This window comes from Parambassis ranga, chromosome 13, assembly GCF_900634625.1.
Source record: "Parambassis ranga chromosome 13, fParRan2.1, whole genome shotgun sequence".
NCBI lineage: Eukaryota > Metazoa > Chordata > Actinopteri > Ambassidae > Parambassis > Parambassis ranga.
In genome coordinates this window covers 17,085,710-17,109,853 of record NC_041033.1, presented here as the reverse complement: position 1 = coordinate 17,109,853, position 24,144 = coordinate 17,085,710, and the positions used below count along the sequence as shown (strand labels likewise).

At 41.5% G+C, this 24,144-nt stretch overlaps 4 protein-coding genes and 1 long non-coding RNA gene across 15 annotated transcripts in view; 2 read left to right on the top strand and 3 right to left on the bottom strand.

Moving 5' to 3' along the window:
* stx1a (syntaxin 1A (brain)) overlaps window positions 1–15,132 on the top strand; it is a 55,552-nt gene extending 40,420 nt beyond the window's left edge. For 2 of the 11 annotated variants that reach the window (XM_028419050.1, XM_028419051.1), the window contains one exon: window positions 273–673. In XM_028419050.1, coding sequence (XP_028274851.1) covers window positions 273–527 — 255 coding nt within the window. In that variant the 3' untranslated portion in view covers window positions 528–673. The other 9 variants (XR_003671562.1, XR_003671561.1, XR_003671560.1 and 6 more) reach the window with 9 other exon arrangements.
* On the bottom strand, window positions 5,649–7,877 carry LOC114445150 (caspase-1-A-like). The gene is made up of 5 exons (XM_028420109.1): window positions 7,856–7,877; window positions 6,297–6,392; window positions 6,039–6,200; window positions 5,837–5,946; window positions 5,649–5,753 (listed from the first exon to the last, which is right to left on the bottom strand). Exons 1-5 carry the CDS (start codon window positions 7,875–7,877, stop codon window positions 5,649–5,651), a joined length of 495 nt encoding a protein of 164 aa, XP_028275910.1.
* LOC114445149 (caspase-1-like) lies at window positions 9,082–15,002 on the bottom strand. Its single transcript, XM_028420108.1, has 15 exons — window positions 14,869–15,002; window positions 13,890–14,174; window positions 13,732–13,814; window positions 13,456–13,632; window positions 13,124–13,373; window positions 12,892–13,053; window positions 12,672–12,781; window positions 12,479–12,581; window positions 10,774–11,049; window positions 10,597–10,685; window positions 10,345–10,521; window positions 9,866–10,100; window positions 9,608–9,769; window positions 9,406–9,515; window positions 9,082–9,322 (listed from the first exon to the last, which is right to left on the bottom strand). The coding sequence occupies exons 1-15, from the start codon at window positions 14,873–14,875 to the stop codon at window positions 9,224–9,226; spliced, it is 2,325 nt and encodes a 774-aa protein (XP_028275909.1). The 5' UTR covers window positions 14,876–15,002; the 3' UTR covers window positions 9,082–9,223.
* Window positions 15,133–15,641: 509 nt separating the features above from the next.
* LOC114444470 (uncharacterized) lies at window positions 15,642–18,761 on the bottom strand. Its single transcript, XR_003671565.1, has 3 exons — window positions 18,743–18,761; window positions 16,525–16,658; window positions 15,642–15,779 (listed from the first exon to the last, which is right to left on the bottom strand). It is a non-coding gene; the product is annotated as an uncharacterized LOC114444470 (long non-coding RNA).
* Window positions 17,721–23,505, top strand: LOC114444463 (rab5 GDP/GTP exchange factor-like). Its single transcript, XM_028419044.1, has 9 exons — window positions 17,721–17,862; window positions 18,480–18,676; window positions 18,817–18,989; window positions 19,350–19,528; window positions 19,660–19,741; window positions 19,827–19,959; window positions 20,042–20,133; window positions 20,292–20,548; window positions 20,748–23,505. Exons 2-9 carry the CDS (start codon window positions 18,504–18,506, stop codon window positions 21,174–21,176), a joined length of 1,518 nt encoding a protein of 505 aa, XP_028274845.1. The 5' UTR covers window positions 17,721–17,862; window positions 18,480–18,503; the 3' UTR covers window positions 21,177–23,505.
* Window positions 23,506–24,144: the final 639 nt, after the last annotated feature.

Sequence of the window (24,144 nt, the reverse complement as noted above, 5' to 3'; positions counted from 1 at the left end):
GAGTATTTTTGACTGTTAATTTAACCCTTCTCAGCCTTCCTCTCCTCTCTCCAACCCTCTCTCCTGCTTTCTGGTCTTTCCCTCTGTCACCACACCAATGACTCTAAGTTCTAGCCAGCAGAGAACGCTGCTCCACTTCTAACACAGCAAGGTAATTTACCAGTAATTCCTCCTTTTCTTTCTTTTTTTTTTAAATCATAAGGCATGCACAGACAGTTGTAAGTTGGACCTGGATGTGTGCTACAGTGTCTCCCTCTGTTATTTCGGTGCAGGGTGGGCTTGTGAACAACATTGAGCGGGGTGTTGTGGAGGCCCAGGAATACGTGGAGCAGGCAAAGGAGAGCATCCCAAAATGCAAAAAGTTCAAAAAGACCAGCAGACGGGTGACATATTATTTCTCTCTTTTGTTTCTCCTCTTCCTCTTCCTCACCTCATCTCTATCTATATCCACTCCTCCTCTTCCTGCCTACACATCTGGCTGTCTCTCTCTTCTTCTTTTCTGCGTGTCTTCCACACCTCCTCTGTAACTAACCTCTCCTAGGGGGAAATGATAGACCGCATAGAGTACAATGTGGAGCACTCAGTAGACTATGTGGAGAGGGCAGTATCAGACACTAAGAAGGCAGTTAAATACCAGAGTAAAGCCCGGAGGGTGAGTTGCTTATACAACCAAACTGTGCATATGTGTAAAAACAGAAATGTTGCATGTATATTAAGTGGAGTGCAGTGATTGTTGTCGTGTGCATGCTCGCCTGGCATGGAGTGTGTGTGTTTTGTGAGGGGGTACATGCAGTTACCAGGGTGTATGTCTAAAATTGTCCTAGTTATTAGGTAATCAATCAATAAATTGATCTGCAGTGGATATTTTGTGCAGAGGAGATATAAATGAGTCTTGTTTTGTTTACTTATTTGCACGTTTTGATTGAGATAAATTTGTAAAGACAGTCAGCACAGCAGACCACCCTTTTCCTCTGGAGCATGATGTACACTGCTCAGAAATATTTTCAAACATTTATCAATACTTATAAGATTTGTGAGATTCCACAGAAATTCATTTAGCCAGCTGCTCACATGATTTGATTGGCTGACGACGTTTGTCTGTTTAATAGACACCTGCCAAGTGTTTTTTAAGGATCCTGCTTCATTTCCAGACTGTTTCTAAAAGCAACATCCCATATGGTTCTGTGTAACGAGCCGTCTGGTGCAGCATGGAATGATCAATAGATGTTCAACAGAAATAAACACAAATGATGCCTCTTTCCAAGCCTCGGGGTGGCAGATGCCGAACTGTCATTAAAACAAACTGTTGTGTGAACGGGGATGATTTAATGCTCTGTGTGGGGACTGTTTCTAACATTTTTAACAATGTTCCTCTCTTGAGCCATTGATCCAGGATCTATGGCTCCTAAATGATTCAAACTATGAGAACAAACTCCATCTTGTCTGCACAAAAAGCATTCTGTGTGCTCAGTAAAGTAAATCAGGGCCTCTTTTTTATGTTTCTTTCTATTAGATTTTGATAAAATAACCGATAAACCACCTTATAGGCTGAGGCAGCAACAACCCAGCTCCATTTATACCTCATGTTTACATTGTTATGCTCATCAGTGACTTTGGAGATGCTGAAAGCTGTATTGTTGTGCAGGAGCGTCTACAGTTCATAAAGACAACCACTTGTCAGGTTACTTTTGAAATACTTTTGAAATTGATCACGGCCTTCATCGCTTCACAAACTGCAGTGCATTGGAGCAAGTCTGCCACCTCTTGGTGGATCTCTATAACAGCACTCAAAGTTTAGACTTAATACATCGCATCACACACCTTATTTAACACTTTCTTTCCCCCTCTCTATACATATATCATTATTCTTTCTCACCATCCACTGATTTATTATCTAACTCTGTGCTCTCCTTGTTTTTCCTCCATCCAGAAGGTGATCCTGATAGGAGGTTGTCTTGCACTTTGTCTGACAGTCCTCATTATTTCCCTGGCAGTGACCTTCAGTTAGAGCACTAAGACAGCAGACATGGCAGGATGTGGTGATTCCTGTTAGAGCCGAGATAACCTTTCATCTGTTAAAATGTACTGTGCGTGCAGTCAGTACTGTATACCTCCAATATTGTAAATTATTATTTGATTATTTGACCAGTTTGGCACCTTGAGAAACTGTCTGTGCTTCCCTTCCCTCACACATCGTAGTGTTGCCATCTGCATGTTTGTGCAGTGTGTTGAAGAGCTTTGCATGTTTTTCCCATAAACACAAAAAGCTGATCAATCAATAAACATGATTGATAACTTTTTGTGATAAAGTAAAATCAGACTTGTGATTCTGCACATCTCAGCATGTTCATAAACAATCAGTCTGTCATACTCACAGATTATTGAAAACTCCAATAATGAAAAAGGGGATTAAAAGAAGAATTCTAAGTTTTGGGAAATACATAAAAGTCCATTTTGTAAGAGTTTGGAGGCAAAGCTCATAATATTAAAGGTTGGACTCCAGTGTGCCTCTGTGAGTCTCTACCTCACCTTATTGACAGCACTCCAGGAACTATCATTATAAATTCATCAGACAGGCGGGAACAATCAATCTTGTCTGCAGCTTGTTCAGGGCTTCTGGATAAAGATTAATGATTTCTGCATATATATTTCTATAAATCAACCTTTTTGGAAATGTTACTGTTCCTCTTAGAAAATGATGGATAATGTTGAGGCTACTGGCTTTACATATATGTGACTGGTTGTTTATGAATGAATGGGGGCGAAAGCATGCGAAGAAAAAGATGTTTTGTAAGTTTGTGTGCTTTTGTTCTGTCAGCAGTGACAATTTTTGTTAGTGCCACAAGATGGTGCAAAAATCAAGGACTCCCATTCTACCAACATGGTACAGGCTCTGCAGGGCAAGTTACTACTAGACTTATAACCCAAAGAGAGAGAGAGAGGTGCCCGCTGTGAGAACGGAGAGGCATAATCATGAATACAAAGTCTAACCTTCTTGCCCTCCATGGATGTTACCAAGAACATTTTGGTGGAAAAAAGGGGGTATAGTCGCTTCAGATCGTGTGTGTGGCATGTGTGAGATTTTTCAGCTCTTAATAAGTGTGATATAAACAAAGTGCAGGAAACAATAATGTGTGGTTTTAAAATTTTAAAGTGGTTCTGGTCACTATAAACACTGTAACACTGTATTGAAGTCATATTTCTGACATATTTTCTTCTGCCCACCTTCTTGCTGCGTTGGATTTATTTTCTTTTTTTTCTGTCTTCATTACTGCTGCAGAAGAAAATCATGATTATTATATGCTGTGTGGTTCTTGGAATTGTCATTGCTTCCATCGTTGGAGGAACGGTGGCCTAAACCTGAGCCACCAAAAGAAAACACAACTACACACGCACAACAGAGCAAAAACAACAGACACACATTTTCCTGTTTTTCATGAATGCAACCTATTCCATGTTTGGCACAAGGTGCGTTACATGATGTACGATGCATTTTACACACACTGTACAGGGCCACAGGTGTTTTTTCGCATGAGTTCCTATTTTGTAAATGTGTGGTGCTGCAAACTGTTTATCCAAGTGTTGAGTGTTGTCAAAAGTTATGATGTTTCTTGAATGGAAAAAGTTACTAAATGATATGTAACGCTTATACTTATACATTCCAACTTCCAAATATGACACTGATTCAACCCTAATGTCCATTTTTCTGATGTACAGACAAAGCAACAGGTCACTCATCTGCAGTGTTTTCAAAGCCATGTTATCTGTAGACAATTTTGATCGTTTATTTTTATTTTATTTTTGTTGTTTCTTTCTTTGTCCTCTGCCCCCCTTCAATCCCCTGCATGGTTTAGTCCACTGTAAAGTGCTGTTTTGTTGCAAAAAGGGAACACAACAAAAGACCCTAGCAGTACTGATATTGTGTATCTGCTTGTAGAATGATCACACTGCCAAGCTGGGTTATTTTCCTGTCTGAACACATCTGTTGTTGCCTGAAGTAAAACTACTGGCCTTACCGGTTGTGCTGCATTTCTAGCTGTAGCTCCAGCGTTGTGTGTGTGTGTGAGTGAGTGAGTGCATGGCGTGTGTATACATGAAGGAGGCATGTAAGTGATAGGGTGGAATCCTGTGTGCTAGCCACCTGTGTCTTTCTTTTGTAAAGCTCTCTAACACTGCCAGTATGCTCCAGTAAGTCTGGTTGAATTGATAATTCTGGTCTGTAAGTGACATTGATTTATGTCTTTTATATACATTTATATGTATATGAACCCCAAGCTTTAAATAGCGCATATTCCTCTGTCGTGATATGTTTATTTTCAGACGTGAACTAGATGAGTCCATGAAAGAATCAGCATGCCCCGTCTGTAAAAGACTCTCATATCAGTTTTGGGGACACATCACACATGAACAGACCGTAACCATGTTACCATGTTGCCTACTCAACTTGTTGCCTTTGTGTTGTGGTGTGATCACATGGGTTTGTTTGTTTAATTGGAGTTTTTTTTTTTCAAGTAAAGTTTGTCTGAAATATGATAATCCGAGTTTGGACTCTTTGTGACCTTACAGTGCAGAACAGGGGCAGTGCAGCACCGTGTGATAGCCTGAAGAATGCCAGGATGGGGAAATGTTTGACTGTAGTAGTAAGAAGTCCAGAAAAAGGTCTGATGAGGGTTTCATCAGGCCGCCATAACTGTCTGGTTTAAAGCAAGTTGTCTGTGGGGAAGGAAAAGGCAGGTTCTGGGTTCCTTATTTAAACTTCCTTCCCTCTCAGAAAAGACTGCAAAGCATTAAGACAAGAATAACCAGATTCCAGAACAGCACTTAGCTCCAAGCTGCTCAGCTCTGAGAAGCAAATATTTTAAGCACTGTCCAGTATTTTAGTGTTTTATTTCAGTGTTTATTGTCTCATATGTTGTCTTTTTTGCATGGCTTTTATTTATTTGTCTTAAATCTATCCGTTGTTCAGTGAGTTAAGTGTGTCTGTTGTTTTCTTCCTGTCAGTGCGTGGACCTCACTGAAACAAATCCAGTCGACATGGAAAGTATAAATGGTGAATCTATCTGCCAGCCACTGAGCTCTGTGCTTGTGTCTGAACAGCAGTGATGTGATTTTGACTCTTCAGCATTCAGTAAGGACCTCCCAGCAGTTGCAGTGATAACTCATTATTGTTTTGTGTCTTGTTACTTCCTGTTTGTGTGAGCCAGCGGTGTGCTTTCAACTCTTTTGTTTTCTATCAGCTCTTTTCTGGACTCTGAACTTCCCCAGAATCACACAGAACTTTTACTTTCTCTTCTCCCAAAGTTAAAACTAAATACATATAGATAAATAAATTCCATCATTTAGAAATCGATCACTATGTTACATGTTCATCTCCATTTGTTAAGCAGGGAGCTTGTATATATTTTGATACTTGATTTTGTTTTTAGATTGTTACAAAGAATACAATGATGTACAAAAAAGTTTTATTTAATGCTTTAAGCGTTACACATATAAATGTAACATGCATTAAATGATACTGATATAAGAAAAAAATGATCAATCAGCTGATACAGAATTAAGTTACCATTCTGTTTTTTTCCCAAACAATCTAATGCAATCAGTTTGAACAGTTGAATTGCATTAACAAGCTCTCTGCTCCTGTTGCTGTCTCACTGTCTTGGACAGAGGTAGAAGCGTTTGGTCACCATGCACCTGTCTTTGGTTGGCATCTGTCTTCTGTTGCCAGAGGAGAAATCTTTAAAGCGTTGCCCGACCTGTGTGGATTAAACAAACACAAACGGTAAGAAAGACTCACATTAACATGCTCAGATTAAATGCAGCAGTTTAAATGTAATACTCTTCTGAAAAGCTCCTCGATGTCATGCTCATGTGCATAGGTGTTGAACACTTCAACGATGTACTGGATGAGGAAGGAGCCAAGATTTTCCTGTCTGTATGACACAGTATCTGCAGGACAAACATTCAGACACAGAGAGCACACTTGAGGTAACTGTTCTGGGCTGTGTGCACTGCAGAGTGTTGATTTTCATTGGGCTGACCTGGGGTGCTGGAGAGCAGAGAAATGAAGTCTTTTTCTTTGTGTGCACATTTCACACTGTCGTCAAATATGTTATCCGCATCAGCAAACGGGGCCGGACCTGGCGGCGGCACGTCATCACTGACCACAACACTGTCACTAACGAGCACCGCTCCACCTGCCTCTGCAACATGTATGATGACATTTACATTTTAAAGTCAACCAAACTGTGACTATGAAGACATTTGCTGTTGTTTTCAGGAATTAAAATGAGAATCACCCCCTCTGCAGGCCTGGATGACGATGACCTTAGGTTTGTTCCACAGTGTGCTGACCAATTTACCATTGGTCAGCACAAATGATTGTGTGCGCTCCTCTATATGTTGGATTTCACTTGTTATTGTGCATCACTTTTAACGTTAAATGTTCAGTTGTCACAGTTCAGTGATCAGTTGTCAAATTGTCCCTATGACGGATTCAGAAGATCCACTTCTGAGCCTGGATCAATTGGTTGATCAATATGAGCTAAATTATCACCTCCACAGTCTTTGGGACTCAACTGGTGGGGTGGAGGGGGCAGTAGCACCACCACCCGAACCAAGTGTGAGGTGGAAGAAGTGAGACAGGAATAGAAACCTGCTCTCTCTGATGCCAAGATCAAGTAGAGATCAGTCAAAAAAGTGTCAGAATTGTTTTTAATGAAGATATTATTTGATTTAATATGTTTATTCAGTCATAGTATTCCAGAAATCATCAGTAAATATGTTATATATTCAGAATTTATTTACCCCTTATACCCCTTATGATGAAAAGGAAAACAAGGACCGTGACGTCGCCCGGTATGGCGCAGCCGGGGCCCCACCCTGGAGCCAGGCCCGGGGTTGGGGCTCGAATGCGAGCGCCTGGTGGCCGGGCCTTTCCCCACGGGGCCCGGCCGGGCTTAGCCCGAAGGAGCGAAGTGGGGCCGACCTCCCATGGGCCCACCACCGGTGAGAGGAACCGTAAGGGGCCGGTGCAGAGTGGATTGGGTGGCAGTCGAAGGCAGGGGCCTCGGCGACCTGATCACTGGACACATCACTGGCTCTGGGGACATGGAATGTCACCTCGCTGGGGGGGAAGGAGCCTGATTGTGCGGGAGGCTGAGCGGTACCGACTAGATATAGTCGGGCTCGCCTCCACGCACAGCTCGGGTTCTGGAACCCAACTCCTTGAGAGGGGTTGGACTCTCTTCTATTCTGGAGTTGCCCATGGTGAGAGGCCGCGGGCTGGTGTGGGCTTGCTTATAGCCCCACAGCTTAGCTGCCATGTGTTGGAGTTTTCCCCAGTATGTGAGAGGGTCGCCTCCCTGCGCCTTCGGGTTGGGGAGAGGTCTCTCACTGTGGTTTCGGCGTATGCGCCGAACAGCAGTGTAGAGTACTTGACCTTCCTACAGTCTCTGGGAGGGGTGCTGGATGGCACCCCAACCGGGGACTCTGTCATCTTGCTGGGAGACTTCAACGCCCACGTGGGCAGTGACAGTAACACCTGGAGAGGCGTGATTGGGAGGAACGGCCTCCCCGATCTGAACCCGAGTGGTGTTTTGTTATTGGACTTCTGTGCTGGGCATGGTTTGTCCATAACGAACACCATGTTCGAGCACAGGGTTGTCCAACGGTGCACCTGGCACCAGGACACCCTAGGCCGGAGGTCAATGATCGATTTTGTAATCGTGTCAGCTGACCTTCGACCTTGTGTTTTGGACACTCGGGTGAAGAGAGGGGCTGAGCTGTCAACTGATCACTACCTGGTGGTGAGTTGGATGGGGAAGAGGCTGGACAGGCCCGGCAGGCCCAAACGTACTGTGCGGGTCTGTTGGGAGCATTTGGCCGAACCCGCCACTAAGGAGATTTTCAACTCCCACCTCCGGGAGAGCTTCACCCACATTCCGAGGGAGGCTGGAGACATTGAGTCGGAGTGGACCATGTTTTCCATATCTGCTTGTAGAATGATCACACTGCCAAACTGGGTTATTTTCCTGTCTAAACACATCTGTTGTTGCCTGAAGTAAAACTACTGCCGGTTGTGCTGCATTTCTAGCTGTAGCTCCAGGGTTGTGTGTGTGAGTGAGTGAGTGCATGGCGTGTGTATACATGAAGGAGGCATGTAAGTGATGGGGTGGAATCCTGTGTGCCTGAAATGTTTGACTGTAGTAGTAAGAAGTCCAGGAAAGGTCTGATGTTCCATATTTAAAAAAAACCTCCCTTCTCAGAAAAGACATTAAGACAAGACAAGACAAGACAACAACCAGATTCCAGAACAGTTCTTACCTCCAAGCTGCTCAGCTCTGAGAAGCTAATATTTTAAGCACTGTCCAGTATTTTAGTGTTTTATTTCAGTGTTTGTTGTCTCATATGTTGTCTTTTTAGCATGGATGTTATTTATTTGTCTCAATTCTATCCATTGTTCAGTGAGTTATGTGTGTCTGTTATTTTCTTCCTGAATTAAATGGTTAATCTATCTGCCAGCCACTGAGCTCTGTGCTTGTGTCTAAACAGCAGTGATTTTGACTCCTCAGCATACAGTAAGGACCTCCTAGCAGTTGCAGTGATATTGTAGGTGTAGCTTATTTCTCATGAACCCGTTATTGTTTTGTTTTTTTGTTTCTTGTTACTTCCTGTTTGTGTGAGACAGCGGTGTGCTTTCAACTCTTTTGTTTTCTATTAGCTCTTTTCTGGACTCTGAACTTCCCCAGAATCACACAGAACGGATAAGATAAGTTAAAATAAGATAAGATAAGATGAGATGAGATGAGATGAGATGAGATGAGATGAGATGAGATGAGATAAGATAAGACGTAATTAATCCCACAGGAAATTCTTTCTTTAAAAGCATTATTTAATGCTTCAATTAAGGGTTACACATATAAATGTAACATGCATTAAATGATACTAATATAACAAAAAGGATCTATCAACGAAAGCTTAAGAAAATCTGCAAAAATATGATTAGAATACAATTTTTAAAAAGCTATTATAGAATTAAGTAACCATGCTGTTTTTTCCTAGCTACTGGTCAGAATGAGTCTGCAGCATCCCGAGTCCTTCACATCACCTCAGCTGAATGCTGTGATTCATTTTCAGTAATACAATCTAATGCAATCAGTTAGTAGTAAAGCAAAGCAAGCGCACAGTCGAATCGCATAAACAAGAACTTGTTGCTGTCTCACTGTCATGGACAGAGGTAGAAGCGTTTGGTCAGTGTGCACCTGTCTTTGGTTGGCATCTGTCTTTTATTGCCAGCGGAGAAATCTTCAAAGCGTCGCATGACCTGTGTGAAGTAAACAAACACACACGGTAAGGAAGACTCACATTAATATGTTCGGATTAAATGCAGCAGTTTAAATGTAATACTCTTCTGAAAAGCTCCTCGATGTCATGCTCATGTGCGTAGGTGTTGAACACTTCAATGATGTACTGGATGAGGAAGGAGCCAAGATTTTCCTGTCTGTATGACACAGTATCTGCAGGACAAACATTCAGACACAGAGAGCACACTTGAGGTAACTGTTCTGGGCTGTGTGCACTGCAGAGTCTTGATTTTCATTGGGTTGACCTGGGGTGCTGGAGAGCAGAGAAATGAAGTCTTTTTCTTTGTGTGCACATTTCACACTGTCGTCAAATATGTTATCCGCATCAGCAAACGGGGCCGGACCTGGCGGCGGCAAGTCATCACTGACCACAGCACTGTCACTAACGAGCACCGCTCCACCTGCCTCTGCAACATGTATGATGACATTTACATGTTAAAGTCAACCAAACTGTGACTATGAAGACATTTGCTGTTGTTTTCAGGAATTAAAATGAGAATCACCCCCTCTGCAGGCCTGGATGATGATGACCTTAGGTTTGTTCCGCAGTGCTGGGCAATTGGCTGTGTCCAAGCATTTATATATCTTGTCAACTGGAAATTCATCTGCCTCTTCAGCACTATAATTGACACCGAGAACGGCTCCCAATTTCCCATGTGACATGATAACCACAAACACGCTGTCTGTCTCTTTCAGTTTTGGATGTTTGGAGAAGTCACGCATAGCCTCCTCCATCTGCTGTGAGAGCACAAAAAGTATGTTACTAAATCTTAAAGCCGGAACAGGACAAACTAACTGTTATTTACCACAAACAGTGCCATTGAAGAGGAAAAGGCAGAATTCTGGCCAAAATCTAAGAATGTTGGCATAAAAGTTACAATTCTTGAACTAAACATTCTGAACATTAAGTGAATTGTACAGTCAGAATTCAAATTTTTGTTTATTTTCATTGTCGTCTAAATAAAACCAGTTAATCAGATACCTTCCCAGTCAGGTTCCTGTGTTTCACCACCTCATAATTCAGTTTTGAGAGCAGGTGCAGCATGTTCTCCTCATCGATCTCAGCTCCCTTCCGGGTTAACCTCTTATCAGCAAAATCTCTGTTAGTGATTAGCAGGGCCACTCGATGTTTAATGGCCTGTTCTGCCACACGGTATACCTGAAGAAAAGGCACAATGTCACACACTGTCACAGTAGGTTTTGACTTGTGAATGTTTGAATCTTAAGTACAAACGTTTTGATCATCCTGTTTGTCCCTCAAGAATGAATCCGTGGTGGTGATCATTGTGTGTGACCAGCCTTGCTCCTTCTTAGGTGCTGCAGCTGAACAGAAAACCACACTGATGTACACTTTTATTTGGAAAATATACTCTTCCGTCTTTTTGTCTGCCAGCTGATGGTATTCACTCACCTGCAGGCGGGCCGGAGAGACCCAGCTCGGAGTACAGTGAATGATCCCTGTCTTTAATATGGTCGATCATTTTCCTGCTGGCTTTGTCTCCTTTCCTCTTCACCATGTCAATGAGGGCGCGTGCCATGTCTGCCTTGTTGCTATTGTCCTCCAGGACAGAGTCCTTCTCCCCATCATTTAACAGACCGTCCTCTAAAAGATCGTCCAGGAGCTGCTTAAGGAGGGGTTTTGACACCTTGTCCACAAACCTCCCCCTCACTCTGGCAAGCTCCTTATCTAAAGAGAGGAATAATGTAATATTAAACAGGACAACGTAAAATCACTCCATCCTTCAGTCTTACCTGCCATTGTTCAGCCTTATCCAGTCAAGCAAACTGTGAGAATGTGTGTGTGTGTGTGTGTGTGTGTGTGTGTGTGTCACACCTATTTAAGCTATTTATCAGGAAATACTGTTTCCATGTAAGTGGTGGTAAACAGGTAAATCTAGTGGCTGTGTGTCATTTTAACATTCGTCTGATGGAGTTTATCTCAGTCACAGACTCTGACTAACCTTGATCTGCAGGATGCATACCTTCTTGATGTGGTTTTCTTTTCTGCTGCATGCATATGCTGCAAAGCTTTATTTGTTTTCTCAGGAACAATAACTGAGCCATCTAATTCTTTACAAAATTCAAATGTTATTTTAATTTTAGCCCTTAAAAGACCCGATGTCATTTGTCAAGTCCATTTTAAAACATGATGATTATATTCTTAAGTAAGGCAAATTCTGTTCATTATCTACCAAACGACAACGCTCAGCTGTTTCCATGAGACCATGAGTTTTGAGCAGAGAAATAGTAACAGGCACAAAAGCAGGAACAAAAATATCTCTCTATTATTCTGTTGATTTTGATAAAACAAACATAAACTGCAGATAATCTGTAGTGCTACAACCTGCGTGTTTGTCCTTGGAATCTATGATGTTTATTGCATGCATGCCTCTCTCTCTCTCTCCTTCATCCTCTCTGTACTGTCTTCCTCTTCTTCTCCTCCTCTACCCAGCTGACTGTCTGCAGTAAGGTTCTCTCTTGCGAGCCGGGTCCTGTTCAAGGTTTCTTCCTGTAAAAAGGGAGTTTTTCCTTGCCACTGTCTGCTGGCTCGGGGGTTCAGGCTCTGTGTTTGTGTTAAGTGCCTACATAAATAAATAAAATTGAATTGAAGTGATATTAGATAGCGAGTGTGAGAGTCAGTGTGATGGCTTGTCTGTCTCTCTGTTATCTGGCATGTGCCCAGGGTGTACCCCGCCTCTCACACATTGATAACCATGGGATACACTCAGGACAAGCAGGTTAAGAAAATGAATGGACAGAGGGTCTGCACAGGCTTGTAGCTACAGTGGTTTATTTTAGTATATATGCCACATAATAAAAAGCTGTTATCAATGTTTCAATACATGAAATACCTGGAAAAATTCATGGCAAAATATTACGCTTTGTTGTAATGTGAATAAATTCATGTATGCTTTAAAAAGTGTATAATATAATGATGTTTTCTATCTTTAAAAAATCGGCTGGTGACACCATCTGAGTTTGTTACGTGTTGCCTTGGTAACAAAGCTCAAAAATGAAATCAGTCAGGCAGAGGTGAGTAAGTGAACCTCCAACAGAAATATACACTCTATAGGATTTTATATTTTGTGAATTAAAATAATCTGAAACAGCATCTCACTGGCCAGGAAAAAAGTAGAAAGCTTTTGTAAATGTGCATCTGTCTTTGGTTGCCATCTGTCTTTTGATGCCAGGATTGAAGTCTTCGAAGCGGCGCATGACCTGTGCAGATGAAAACAAATTAATCAAGACTCATATTATTAAAGCATTAACACAAACACTCTGGGAGTATTTTACACTTGTAAAACATACTTTTGTGAAGAGCTTCTCGATGTCTTCTGTACATGCATAGGTGTTAAATACGTCAACAACGTACTGGATAAGTATGGAGCCGCGGTCTCTCTGTCTGTACGACACAGTATCTGCAGGATCCAGAGACGAGAGAACATTCATGAGATCACATCACACTGTTTTCACTGCAGCTTATCAATGTTTATCTTCACTGTGTGTGTGCACTTCAGAATAAACCGACCAGGAGTGCTGGAAAGAAGAGAGATGAAGTCTTTTTCTCTGTGCACACATCTCGTAGCATCGTCTTCCATGTTCTCCTCGGCAGCCGGGCGCTGGTGCGGCACGTCGTCACAGTCCACAGCTTGGTTTACGCCATCACAAACAAGCACTGCTCCCTCCCCCTCTGAAACACATCACATTTTTAATGCATTCAGAATAAGAAATGTGTCTCTGTTAGAGGAGCTAGAAGTCACCTCCTCTGCAGGCCTGGATGATGATAATCTTTGGTTTGTCCACCAGATCTCCACATGGCTGTGGGCCCAAGTGTTTGTAGATGTTGTTGATGGGGAACTCATCAGGTTCCTCATCAGCCGATATTGTTTTTTTCCAGTTGGCACCGAGGACTTTGTCTAGTTTCCCGTGAGACATGATGACCACCAACACGCTGTCAGTCTCTTTGAGATTTGGGTGTTTAGAGAACTGAATTAAAGCCTCATCAATCTCCTGTGAAAACACAAACAGGCTCAATAAATCAACCACAGAAGAAGAATGTGCTTTAAATCCTAAATCCTTTTATATACAGTACCTTTGCAGTGAGGTTTGTGTGCTTCACCACTTTATATCCCAGATCTGAGAGCAGCTTCTCCATGTTCTCCTCGTCTTTCTCAGCCCCTTTTCTGTTTAAGTTCTCATTGGTGAACTTTATATTGGTGATCAACAGGGCCACGCGGTTTCGGATGGAGTTTCTGGTCACAGGGTAAATCTGAAAATCCAATTAAAAAAACACACACACTATTGTGTCACACTGGATTTTACAGTTTTCTTGTTGTTCCCACTTGTGTGGCTCATGTGAATCACTGACGTTGTTTTTATCCTTCTGTTTCTCCATCCAGAATGCATCCGTTGTAGGTTTGAGAGTCAGGGACCACTCTTGGTTTGGGGGCTCTGAAGACAAAACACAGAGTTATATGTGTGTCTTCTTCACATCACATTATCGTAATATGTTAAAATGCTTCTTACCTGATGGAGCAGCCTCATCACAGGAGAGACCCAGCTCAGAGGAAAGTGTGGGGTCTCTACAACAAATACAAGCGACCAGCTTCTTGCTGGCTTTGTCTCCTTTCCTCTTCACTGTGTCGATGAGATTTCGTGCTTTATCTCTTCGACTGAAGTTCTCCTCCAGTATGGATTCTTTCTCCCCATCATTCAGGATGTGGTCCTCTAACATATCGTCCAGGAGCTGACTGATAACTTCTTTGGTCACCCCATCCACAAACTTTTTCCTGATCTTGGCAAGTGTCTGAGCTGGAAGAGTCAAATATGCAAAACAAAATAAAAACAAACATCTCATGTGTCAATAGAGGTATTATCAGTGGTGATTAATTATGTTTTTATATATTTGATGGTTTTGATCTGCGTTGGGTGAAGTTTAGTTTAAAAGTTGCTCCTCACTCCATCCTCACGAGGATGTTGAGTGTCATGATTACTGTGAGCAGCACTGGAGAAAAGCCAGCTCTTCAAAACTACACAACTCACATCAAAACAATCTACAGCTGGATAAACAGCACTGCTGTCCACTGTAAACCAAGCCTTCCGTTTGTGAGCTGGAGGGCGGAGAGTCTGATGTTGTCTTCTTCCTTATATAGTGCGGTGCAGAAAAACAACTCTGACTGTAACGTTCAACTTAACTTTAACGCACAGTTATAGGCTACGATAAACACGCAACACGCTAATTGTCCAAATCTCCACAAAGCATCTCAAAAAATATTCAAATATTAATTGAATATGTAAGAACACAAAGGCGGGACTGATTTTCACAAAGTGAAAGTAATTCATGGCGCGCGCAACAAAAGGCGAAAAGGTCCAGACTTTGCTTCCACAAGTCGTCTGATCACATTCTGATCGCTCCTCCTCTCCACTGCCATAGCTGGTAAAAAACAGCCCTTGGATATGAAAACCTTCCACGAGCCTGCAACCTGAGTTGTTTTTGAGCTCTTACCTGCCATTGTTCAAGTCTTCTGTCGCCAAAGTGTTTAACTTAAAGAATACACGTTTACGGTAGCGCAGCACCGGGCAGTACTCGTGCGTAATGCGTAATGGCCGAGAGAGATTACGCATTACGCCGCAGTTTCCTGCTTTCTATATAATGCCAATATATTTTTACGACCACCTCAAGCTCAAAGTGCGTTGAAGACAAAATGGTGCAGTGTGTTGAAGTCTGCTGCCGAAGTACATTTACAATTACTGAACAGCTGAATCTGGAGCTAATGCATATCACGTGTGCATTTATTTTAATGCCAAGTTTTGATACCGAGACATCAATTGATACAAAAGTACATACATGTATATATAATTAGGGATATTTTAATCTTTATTTTAAGCGTTACAAAGCTGAAAAAACATACATTTGGCAATTCATTTAGACAAGCTCAGTTTAACAGTCCATGTTAATGGATCGGGCCTCTTCATGTCTTTGGCGCACAATCCGTCAGTCCATGAGTGGTGGAAAAGGCCACCAGGCAGCTGGAAGCACAAATACAAATCATCAGTGTGATGACATTATTGTCATAGTATTGATTTCTGTGTGCCTTTGTCTAAACCAAACCCAGCGGTCCCTCACCTGTGGTCCAACAGGTGGAGGTCAGAGCAGACCCAGCTCGGAGTGAAGTGTAGGATCTCTATCCTTAAGGTGTATGATCATCTGCTTGGAGGCGCTCTCTCCTTTTTTCCTCACAGTGTCTATGAGGCTGCGTGCTTTGTTAGCCGTGGTCGTATTCTCTTCAAGTATGGAGTCTTTCTCTCCATCATTCACGATGCCCTGCTCTAAAAGGTCATCCAGGAGCTGACTGATAAGTTCTTTGGACGCAGCTCCCACAAACCTGCTCCTCACCCTCGCCAGCTCCTCCACCCCTAGAAGAAAGAACATCAGACCTCTCAAATCTTCTTTTAACACACTCCAAACAACAAGACGCACAGACAATATGTAGACTTGTGAAGGATGACTGTGGCCTTCATACTGATATTTTAGGTTATCTGAGTCTAAATTTTGATTTGATTGAATTTATTTCTCTTGTGTTTAAATGTTTTACATCTATTCGTCTGTCAAAGGCGTCTTCTGGTTAGGCTACATGTCATGTAATGAACGAATACGTAAGTCAAAGTGAAAGTAACACAAGTATCCAAAACGAGATCAGATGCTGCTGGTGTAGAGATATTCTCTAAGCAGACCTGATATTTGACACGTTGTTATTGATTATAGATGGTCGTTCTCTGAATAGTTTCCCCTCGGTCCTGCCCCCCCCTCTCGCTGTGTGCCTACACTCAAACGTTCTGCGTAATTTCTTTGACGGTCTCCACACTTCTCTCATTATTAACTATTTGTAACTAGAGTCGTGAATTTTTAAGCCTGATTTCAGCTTGAAAATTCATTCACATCACATTTTCTCTTACCTGCCATAATTTCTTCCAAACTTTGGACTGTACGCTACGAGCTATAAACTACAGTGAGATATAGGCTACATCCGCGCGTAAACTCCTCCCAACATCCAGAGTAAATGTTTGCGTCATTAGCCTAACCAGCGGAGCCCTTTAGAAAACAGTTAAAGAAAAAAAATACGCCCTAAAACCACAAATTACTGTCATCGAGGCTGCATACCGCTTTTCCAAACGAACAGAGGGTCCAGATGTCGAACAGAGGGTCCAGATGTCGACCAGAGGTTCTATCGGGGCGGAGCAGGACCTCTGCTTCTCACGCATTCCTTTATTTCGATGTCAGTGGCTCCACCACATCTGATAGGCAGAGCATATGAACTTGGCAAATATGGCAAGTACTAATGATTAACTATAGCACGTTTGCGTTGTGATAAACCTCTCTAAAACTTCTCTCCACACACAGCATAGATCTGCACGGTGAAGAAAATAACGAATAACATGATTTCATACCATTATCAACCAATGAACTGTTTTGGCCTGTTGCATTTTGCTCCTACGTGTTAATTTAGACACACTGATCCAAAAAACCAAAACATACAAATAAACTTTAGATCTTTGAACCCCTCAAATCTGCAGGTGTGTCTCATTTTGCTCTGTTCTGCTCACATGACATGAAAAGAATGAAAAACGTTAAAAATAAATACTAAACGACAATTTTCCATAAAAACAAATATTTATATTAAATAGAAGAATCCTTCAAATCCAGTTCAAAGTAGTGTGTGTTATTGATCTGGTGGGTATATGATCCAGGTCAGGTTTGGAGTCCTTGATAAGTGGAAGCATTGAAAAATATAGATTTTTGTTTTAATAAATTACTGATATTAATGAACAAGATAATCAACATAATGACAACATATGATGGAAAATCTAGAAATGATGGAAAATAATAAATAATGGAAAAATAAAAAAGGAGAAAAACACAGATAGACCTACAAAACATTTTGCCCACTAGAGGTCCTCAGACATCTTGATATCATTAGGCTTTAAGGAGAGCTATTGTAATTTTAAACTCAAACTCCGCCCTGCGCCGGTTTTATAAATATACTATTTTTGATCTGCGTGTAAAATTAAAAGCCAAAGCGGTATTTCTCGAACACATAATGAATTAAGTCTTCTTTTTTTACTTGAATATCAAATGAACAAATGATACAGGGACCGTGATATTCTTAAACTAATCTAGCTTATTTTTAAATGATATGAACACGATTTTTACAGATGATAATATAAATTAGTGAGTTGATTGCTTTCACGATTCTTGAACTGTGTTTAGAAATAACATGGGTATGTATGTCTATGGGTATTACGACGTGTAAACGCTAGGTGGCAATCGCCCAATTTAGTATAACCCTAATAGAAAAATCAACGAAGAAGAAACATTTGACAGACAAAATGGCTGAGGGGCGAAGTTAGCTGTTTGGCTAATGTAAACATCCACTGACAGCAGACTGGAGAGGGGACAACGATAACGTTACCCGAGAACTGATTTACCCTGAATGACAGTGTATGTTGACACAACATTCCTTCAGCCGACACCGAGTATATACTGAAGTGTTACTGGTACTATCGCCTGTTACCTTAGCTCGGATGGCTAGCTTTGTAATTAGCCTAGGTAAACAGTATTGACATTAGTGAGCTGTTGTTTTACCGTTGATTTGGCGTCACTGTTTACTTTGCAATGTGGATACCTATCTTGAACAATATGAACATCATTTATAAATGCTAGGTAGTGTGAGGGGATGTGTTTCAGAGTTAGTGTGAGAGGCAGCTGTTAGCTAGCTAACGCTAATGTCGATCATAGCTGCTCGAGGAATTCCTTCGGTCTTGGCAGGTGTAAGTAATTACCTCCAAAACCATACGTAATTTGATCGGATATGACCTAAATCCAGCATATAAGAACACTGTATAATAAGTTACTTGAGTGTCATGTAAAATAATTTAGGTCCGAAGAGTGACTTGAGGCTGTTGAATGTTTGTTGAAATCATGAATGAAAAATCAGTTAGGCCCATATAAAATTAATGTTGTTGTTTTTTTGTACACGATAAGGCTTTGCTGGATGTACTCTCCGTATGTTTTCTGTTTTTTTTTCTTAATTCTTCTGTTTTGTGGTCCACCTCTAGCAGTCAGCCTCACTTCAGCGAAGGATGATGAACCAGCGGCGTGGAATCCATCTTGACCAGTCAGAGCTGCTTTGCAAAAAAGGATGCGGTTTTTATGGCAACACTGCTTGGCAGGGCCTCTGCTCAAAGTGCTGGCGAGAAGAAAATCAGAGAGAAAGGCAAAAGCAGATTCAGGAGGACTGGGCACTTGCTGAAAGGTTGGTCTTTTAGCATTGTCTGTACAACTGTTTCTAAATAGCAAGCACTGTATCCAGTTTTCTTACCTCTTGTTGTCCGCCAACGCACAAGTCTGTCTGCCTGTCCGAAAACTTTGAAAAGTTGAACTGCTTCCTCCTAGGCTGCAGAGAGAGGAAGAGGAAGCTTATGCAAGCAGACATCAGAGGACCCAATCACAGCCTGCCATTACACCTTTCAACAAGTTTGAAGAAAGAAAAACTAAGGAAAAGTCCAGCAAAGTCAACACAGTCACCAAGTTTTTTACTCCATCCACAAAAACACCACCAAAAAAAGGTATACAGTGCTCCACTCCGGTAGCAGCCACAAATAAATTTTGTTAACTATGGATTTTCTTTATAGATGGAAATTCAAGAGTCTAGCGTAGGAAACACTATAAACACTATTACTGGCTTGTTAAAAATACAAATTAAATACATGTATTTCTTGGTTCTTGTGACATTTTACTGGAAAAAAATAAAGAAAAAACTAGACTCTAGTGACCTAAAAAATGTTCACAGTAATTTGTGTGAAGTTCAGCTGCTGCCCTAGATTTGTAGTATGACGACCTCTCATAGAAACTGTTTATGACATATGTGAGTCAATGCTACAAGCACCTGTACATTTGTCTAAAGTAAATTAAATGTTTTTCTCCAGATGTCACTCCTTTTGACACACAGTCCAGTCCCAGCTCCAGCTCTTCAGGAAGCCGACATTCCTCTGCAGACAGTGACCATGCAACACGAGAGTTCATTGATTTTCTCAAACCTCTGAAGTCTGGCAGGGAGATCTTCAAGCAGTGCCGGGCCTTCACTGAGAGCATGGTCTATAAGCGGGTGTGTTATTGTGCATATCCAACCAACCTATGAACTAAACCCTTGACGTGAAAGATTATTAGATACAGATGATAAAATTGGGACTTAAGAATTGATTATTTATTTATCGGGTATTTATAATTCTTGACTAGGACATGGGAGCTGATGAGCTGTCTGAGTGTGTGCAGGACTTCTACCAGAATCTCTCAGAACGCCTCCAGACCCAGTTTAAAGGTAGTTTCATTCTTATACACAGGAAGAGTCAGCTGCCTTTTTATTGTAATTACATTGTATTTGCTCTCTGTTGTTTTGTTCTTAGGTTCAACAGAGCACGTAGAGAGTGTTATGGATGAAGTAGAGAAGTACATGATGACGCGCCTCTACAAGGAAGTCTTTTGTCCTGAAACCACAGATGACGAGAATAAAGACCTGGCCATTCAGAAGAGAATCAGGTTTGCAAACAAGAGAGGTAGTGATGCAAATTCAATATATAAATTGATCAAAGATTAAAATCATGATCGTGTTTCGTGTCAGAGCCTTGCACTGGGTCACCATAGAGATGTTGTGTGTTCCTGTAAACGAGGAGATCCCCGAGGTCTCTGACAGTGTAGTCAAAGCCATCACAGGTGAGTGAAAAGACCCCTACGTGTCATCACATGGAGCTGGTTGTCCTGGTGATACAGATCCAACACTATGCAATTTCCCCATTGTGGGACTAATAAAGGTTTCTTAATCTTCTTAATCTTAATCTCTGTTGTTTCTTCACATGATTCCACTGTTTCAGATGTGATTGAAATGGATTCAAAGCGTGTGCCCAAGGACAAGCTGGCCTGCATTACACGTTGCAGCAAGCACATTTTTAACGCCATCAAAATCAGCAAGAAAGAGGCTGCATCAGCAGACGACTTTCTCCCCACACTCATCTACATTGTGTTGAAAGCAAACCCTCCACGACTCCAGTCCAACATCCAGTACATCACCCGATTCTGCAACCCCAGCAGGCTGATGACAGGAGAGGATGGTTACTACTTTACTAACCTGGTGAGGAAATCATCATATTTGCTACCAGTTATGTAGTTTCTCAGTGTTTATGTGTGTTACATAAGGGTTTCTGTTGTTGTTCCCCCTTAAATCAGTGACTGACTGCGCACAACTGGTCAAAAAAATAATAACAAATCATAATTGATTTATATTGGTGTTGATTTTTGGTAATGACCTTCCATGTTTCCTTTCTCCCCAGTGCTGTGCAGTAGCTTTCATCGAGAAACTGGACGGTCAGTCTCTCAATCTAAGCACTGAGGAGTTTGAACTCTACATGTCGGGCCAAGCGTCCCCACACTGGCCAGCCACTGAAGCCTCCTCCTGCTCACCCAGCAGTGCAGCTCTCAGTCAGGTCCACAAACGGCTGGACCTCCTAACTGGGCTCGGGGAAAGGCAGGAGCGGGTCATAGAGAAAGCTCGCCAGCTGGAGAGTGACCTTATCGACTGGACAGATGAAGTGGAGCAGAAGGTACAGAGTGTTCTAGATAACTTTCCACTAGAGACCCAAAACCCTGGTACAACCACAGCTAGTGGGACAACGGCCACAGCATCATCAGCAATCGACTCTGATAATGTTGAGAATGAGCTGCTGCCCCCGCCACTGCAGCCGCAGGTGTTTGCTGGCTGATGTGACGATTTCTGCTCTACGAAGAGGCTTTACTCCACCCTTCCCCTTTGCCCCCTGTTGAACTTTGCAGTCTGTATGCACATACACAGTAGCTATTAGACACAGGTCCTGTTTTCACTCCAGCCTTCCCTGCTCCATCCATTCATCTGTTGTCTGTTGCATTGTAGGATGAGTTTGGCATTTTAGCTTGGATTAGCATAAAGACAGGAAACGGAAGGAAACACTTTTTTTAGATGATGGTTTGGCACAAAACATCCAGCAGCACCCCTCAAAAGCCAATAACTGACACATGGCTTCAGTTGTGTACACAGTCTTGAACTACAGACGGACAGAGCAAACGCAGGCTGTTTCACCTGCCTCCTGTCTTTACACGTTTATAAGCTCGGTTTTGGTTCTGGCATCATATTCAGTGTTCCAGTTACAGTTACTGTGGTAAAACTATGACAGTGTGTTTGTGTTATGTTTTGATCCGACCATGTCTCTTAATGTTCTGAGGCGTTATTAGACATCCTGCCACCTCATATCTCAAAGTACTCTGACTGTTGCTTTCCATGAGACAGGCAGGGAATCCTTGCACAGAGTGGTGTCCAACAGGCATCCTGATAAGATGTCCCGATCACTCACCTGGCTTCTTTTAATACAAAGGAGCAGACTTCCACGCTAAGCTCCTCCTGAACACTTCTGTTCATCGTCCACCATGACATTTTCAGTACCTCAGTAGTTGTTATTGTTGTTACATTTGTGCAGATCGGATAAAATGGTTGGTTGTGAATGTGTTTTTGTGAGATAAAATGTTTGTCATTATCACCCCTTCCAGCCATGCAGTCCTTTACATTTGTCTTGTCTTGGCAACCGAGCATGGTGGCTTCAGTCCAGGCCTCATAAGATTTCTGCAGGCTGACAGAGCAGGGTTAGCAGACAGGTCAAGGAGAATTAGATGCACGAGATTGAGGGGGAAAAAAATCAGTTCAAATATGCATGACTACTGTGGCTTTCTTTGTCACTGTAGTGGGCACTATGTCCGAACGAAGCCCCAATAAAACATGAATGTGCAAGCGGGCAATGTTTGTCAGACTCATTTTAGATGAAGCCAGCAATGTTAGGTATCCCACATCTAAAAGGGGCTTATGTCTCCAGGCATACATTGACTTGTGGAGGCTCAGCTTGACCTAGAGTTCACAGAAAACCTTTTTTCCCCCAAATTCCCCACAGAGGAATTTTCAGTAAGGCTGTGGTTTGGAGAAAAAGGAAGTGAGAAATCTGAATGATGCGTAAGTTCCTCAGTAAACTTTCTTCCCATCATGCTGATTTCTGCTGTATTTAGTGTCATGTGGAGAGAAAGGGCTGGGTGCTTGAGTTTGTGTGTTTCTGCATGGTTTATTAAGGTCAATAAATCCAGACGTCCTCCAGTTGTTTGTGTAGATATTGTCGTCTTGTTTCCATGCCAGACCTCCTCTCATTCCAGTAATAAGCTGGATGTACAAAGGTGATTTTATTTTTCTATAGAGTGTCAGGAATCAATTTTTTCTTCTGGATTCAGTAGGAGACTTTAAACCTGTAATATTTACAGTAGTTAACATTGCTTGAAGACATGTTACATGAAATCTAATGATTCAATAGTCAACTTCTCCAGAGCGTGTTGCCAGCATGTCTACTAAAGGAACGACTTTAAATGATTTATTGTTTGCTCGGCCAGAGCTGTAGGGTCTCAGACAAGAAAACAAAGGCGATGCTGTTTTCCCTCAAACACACACAAAAAAAACACTTCTAAAGGTTTGTCGCTTAACATAACCAGTTTGATTTATTTTCAAGCACTTTGACTTTTGAGCTGCATTCAGAATGAAGTGATGAAGGAAACAATGGCTGTAATAAGTTGACAGTGTTCTTGGCTGTTGCTGCACAGATGTGGGTCTTTGTATTAATCAGTCTTATAGTGGAAATTCCTAGGAAAGTTGTCTGTTTGAAAAATTGTGAAAGGCACATTTTTTTTTTCATCATGCTATGTGTTGCTTATGTTACAAGATTTAAGTCTTTTTGTTGACATTTGCAACTGTGTAGTCAGTTTTCAGTTGCTATCGAACTTTAGTTTGGGAAAAAAAGGCTTTTAATGCAATTTTAAACCATAGCTTGAATAATTTTATATTGCACTGTATGCAGAAGCCATTTATCAGGTATTTTAAGACATCATCTTTTAGGTTTTGTTGTTGTATCACATGGGAGAAATTAACTCAATACTGTCTTTTATTTAAATGTAACTTATTGGGACAGTATTGGTATATTTGCATCTATGGGTGTGTGATGATTAATAAAAATAGAAAATGCACTTGCACTTGTGTAGTTCCTTTTTTATCAAGTTTCACATGTTTTTTGCTGAAGTTGACATAATTTTTTATCGTTAAATATACTGGAACAAAAATAGATTCATCCTCTGGGGCCCTTTCATTGGAAGATGAGGATAAAAATGTAATATTTGTTCAAACTCAGTTTATTTTGCATGTTACATTTAAAAATTCATCATGTAAACTGAATAAAATAGAAATATCCAATTAATCACAATGTTGTAAATACATTATATTTGAGCAATAACATGAGTGCAACATAGGCCCAGATGGTATCAAGTTGGAGGATGCATTCAATTGTATGCAAAAAAAAAATTAAATATAGAAGAGTGAGAGTGTGCTTTGGCACTGTGTCAGGAACCGATGCCACGACCATAATTAGCCTGTCCAGCCTTAGAAGTAGCTGTGATGGAATGGAATTCCAGACCATTTTCACATTTTCAATTTTCACACAGTGAATTGTTACAGCTGGTGATGCTGAAAAGTCCAGTCAAAGTAAATTATGAAAATAGATTAACAAACCTAAAAACAAACTGGAATATAATCATGACTCAAACATCATGTAACAAGAATAATAAAAAGGGGAAATCCTGTGTCTTGTGTAAAAAGCTGAGAAAAAAAGTAACTTC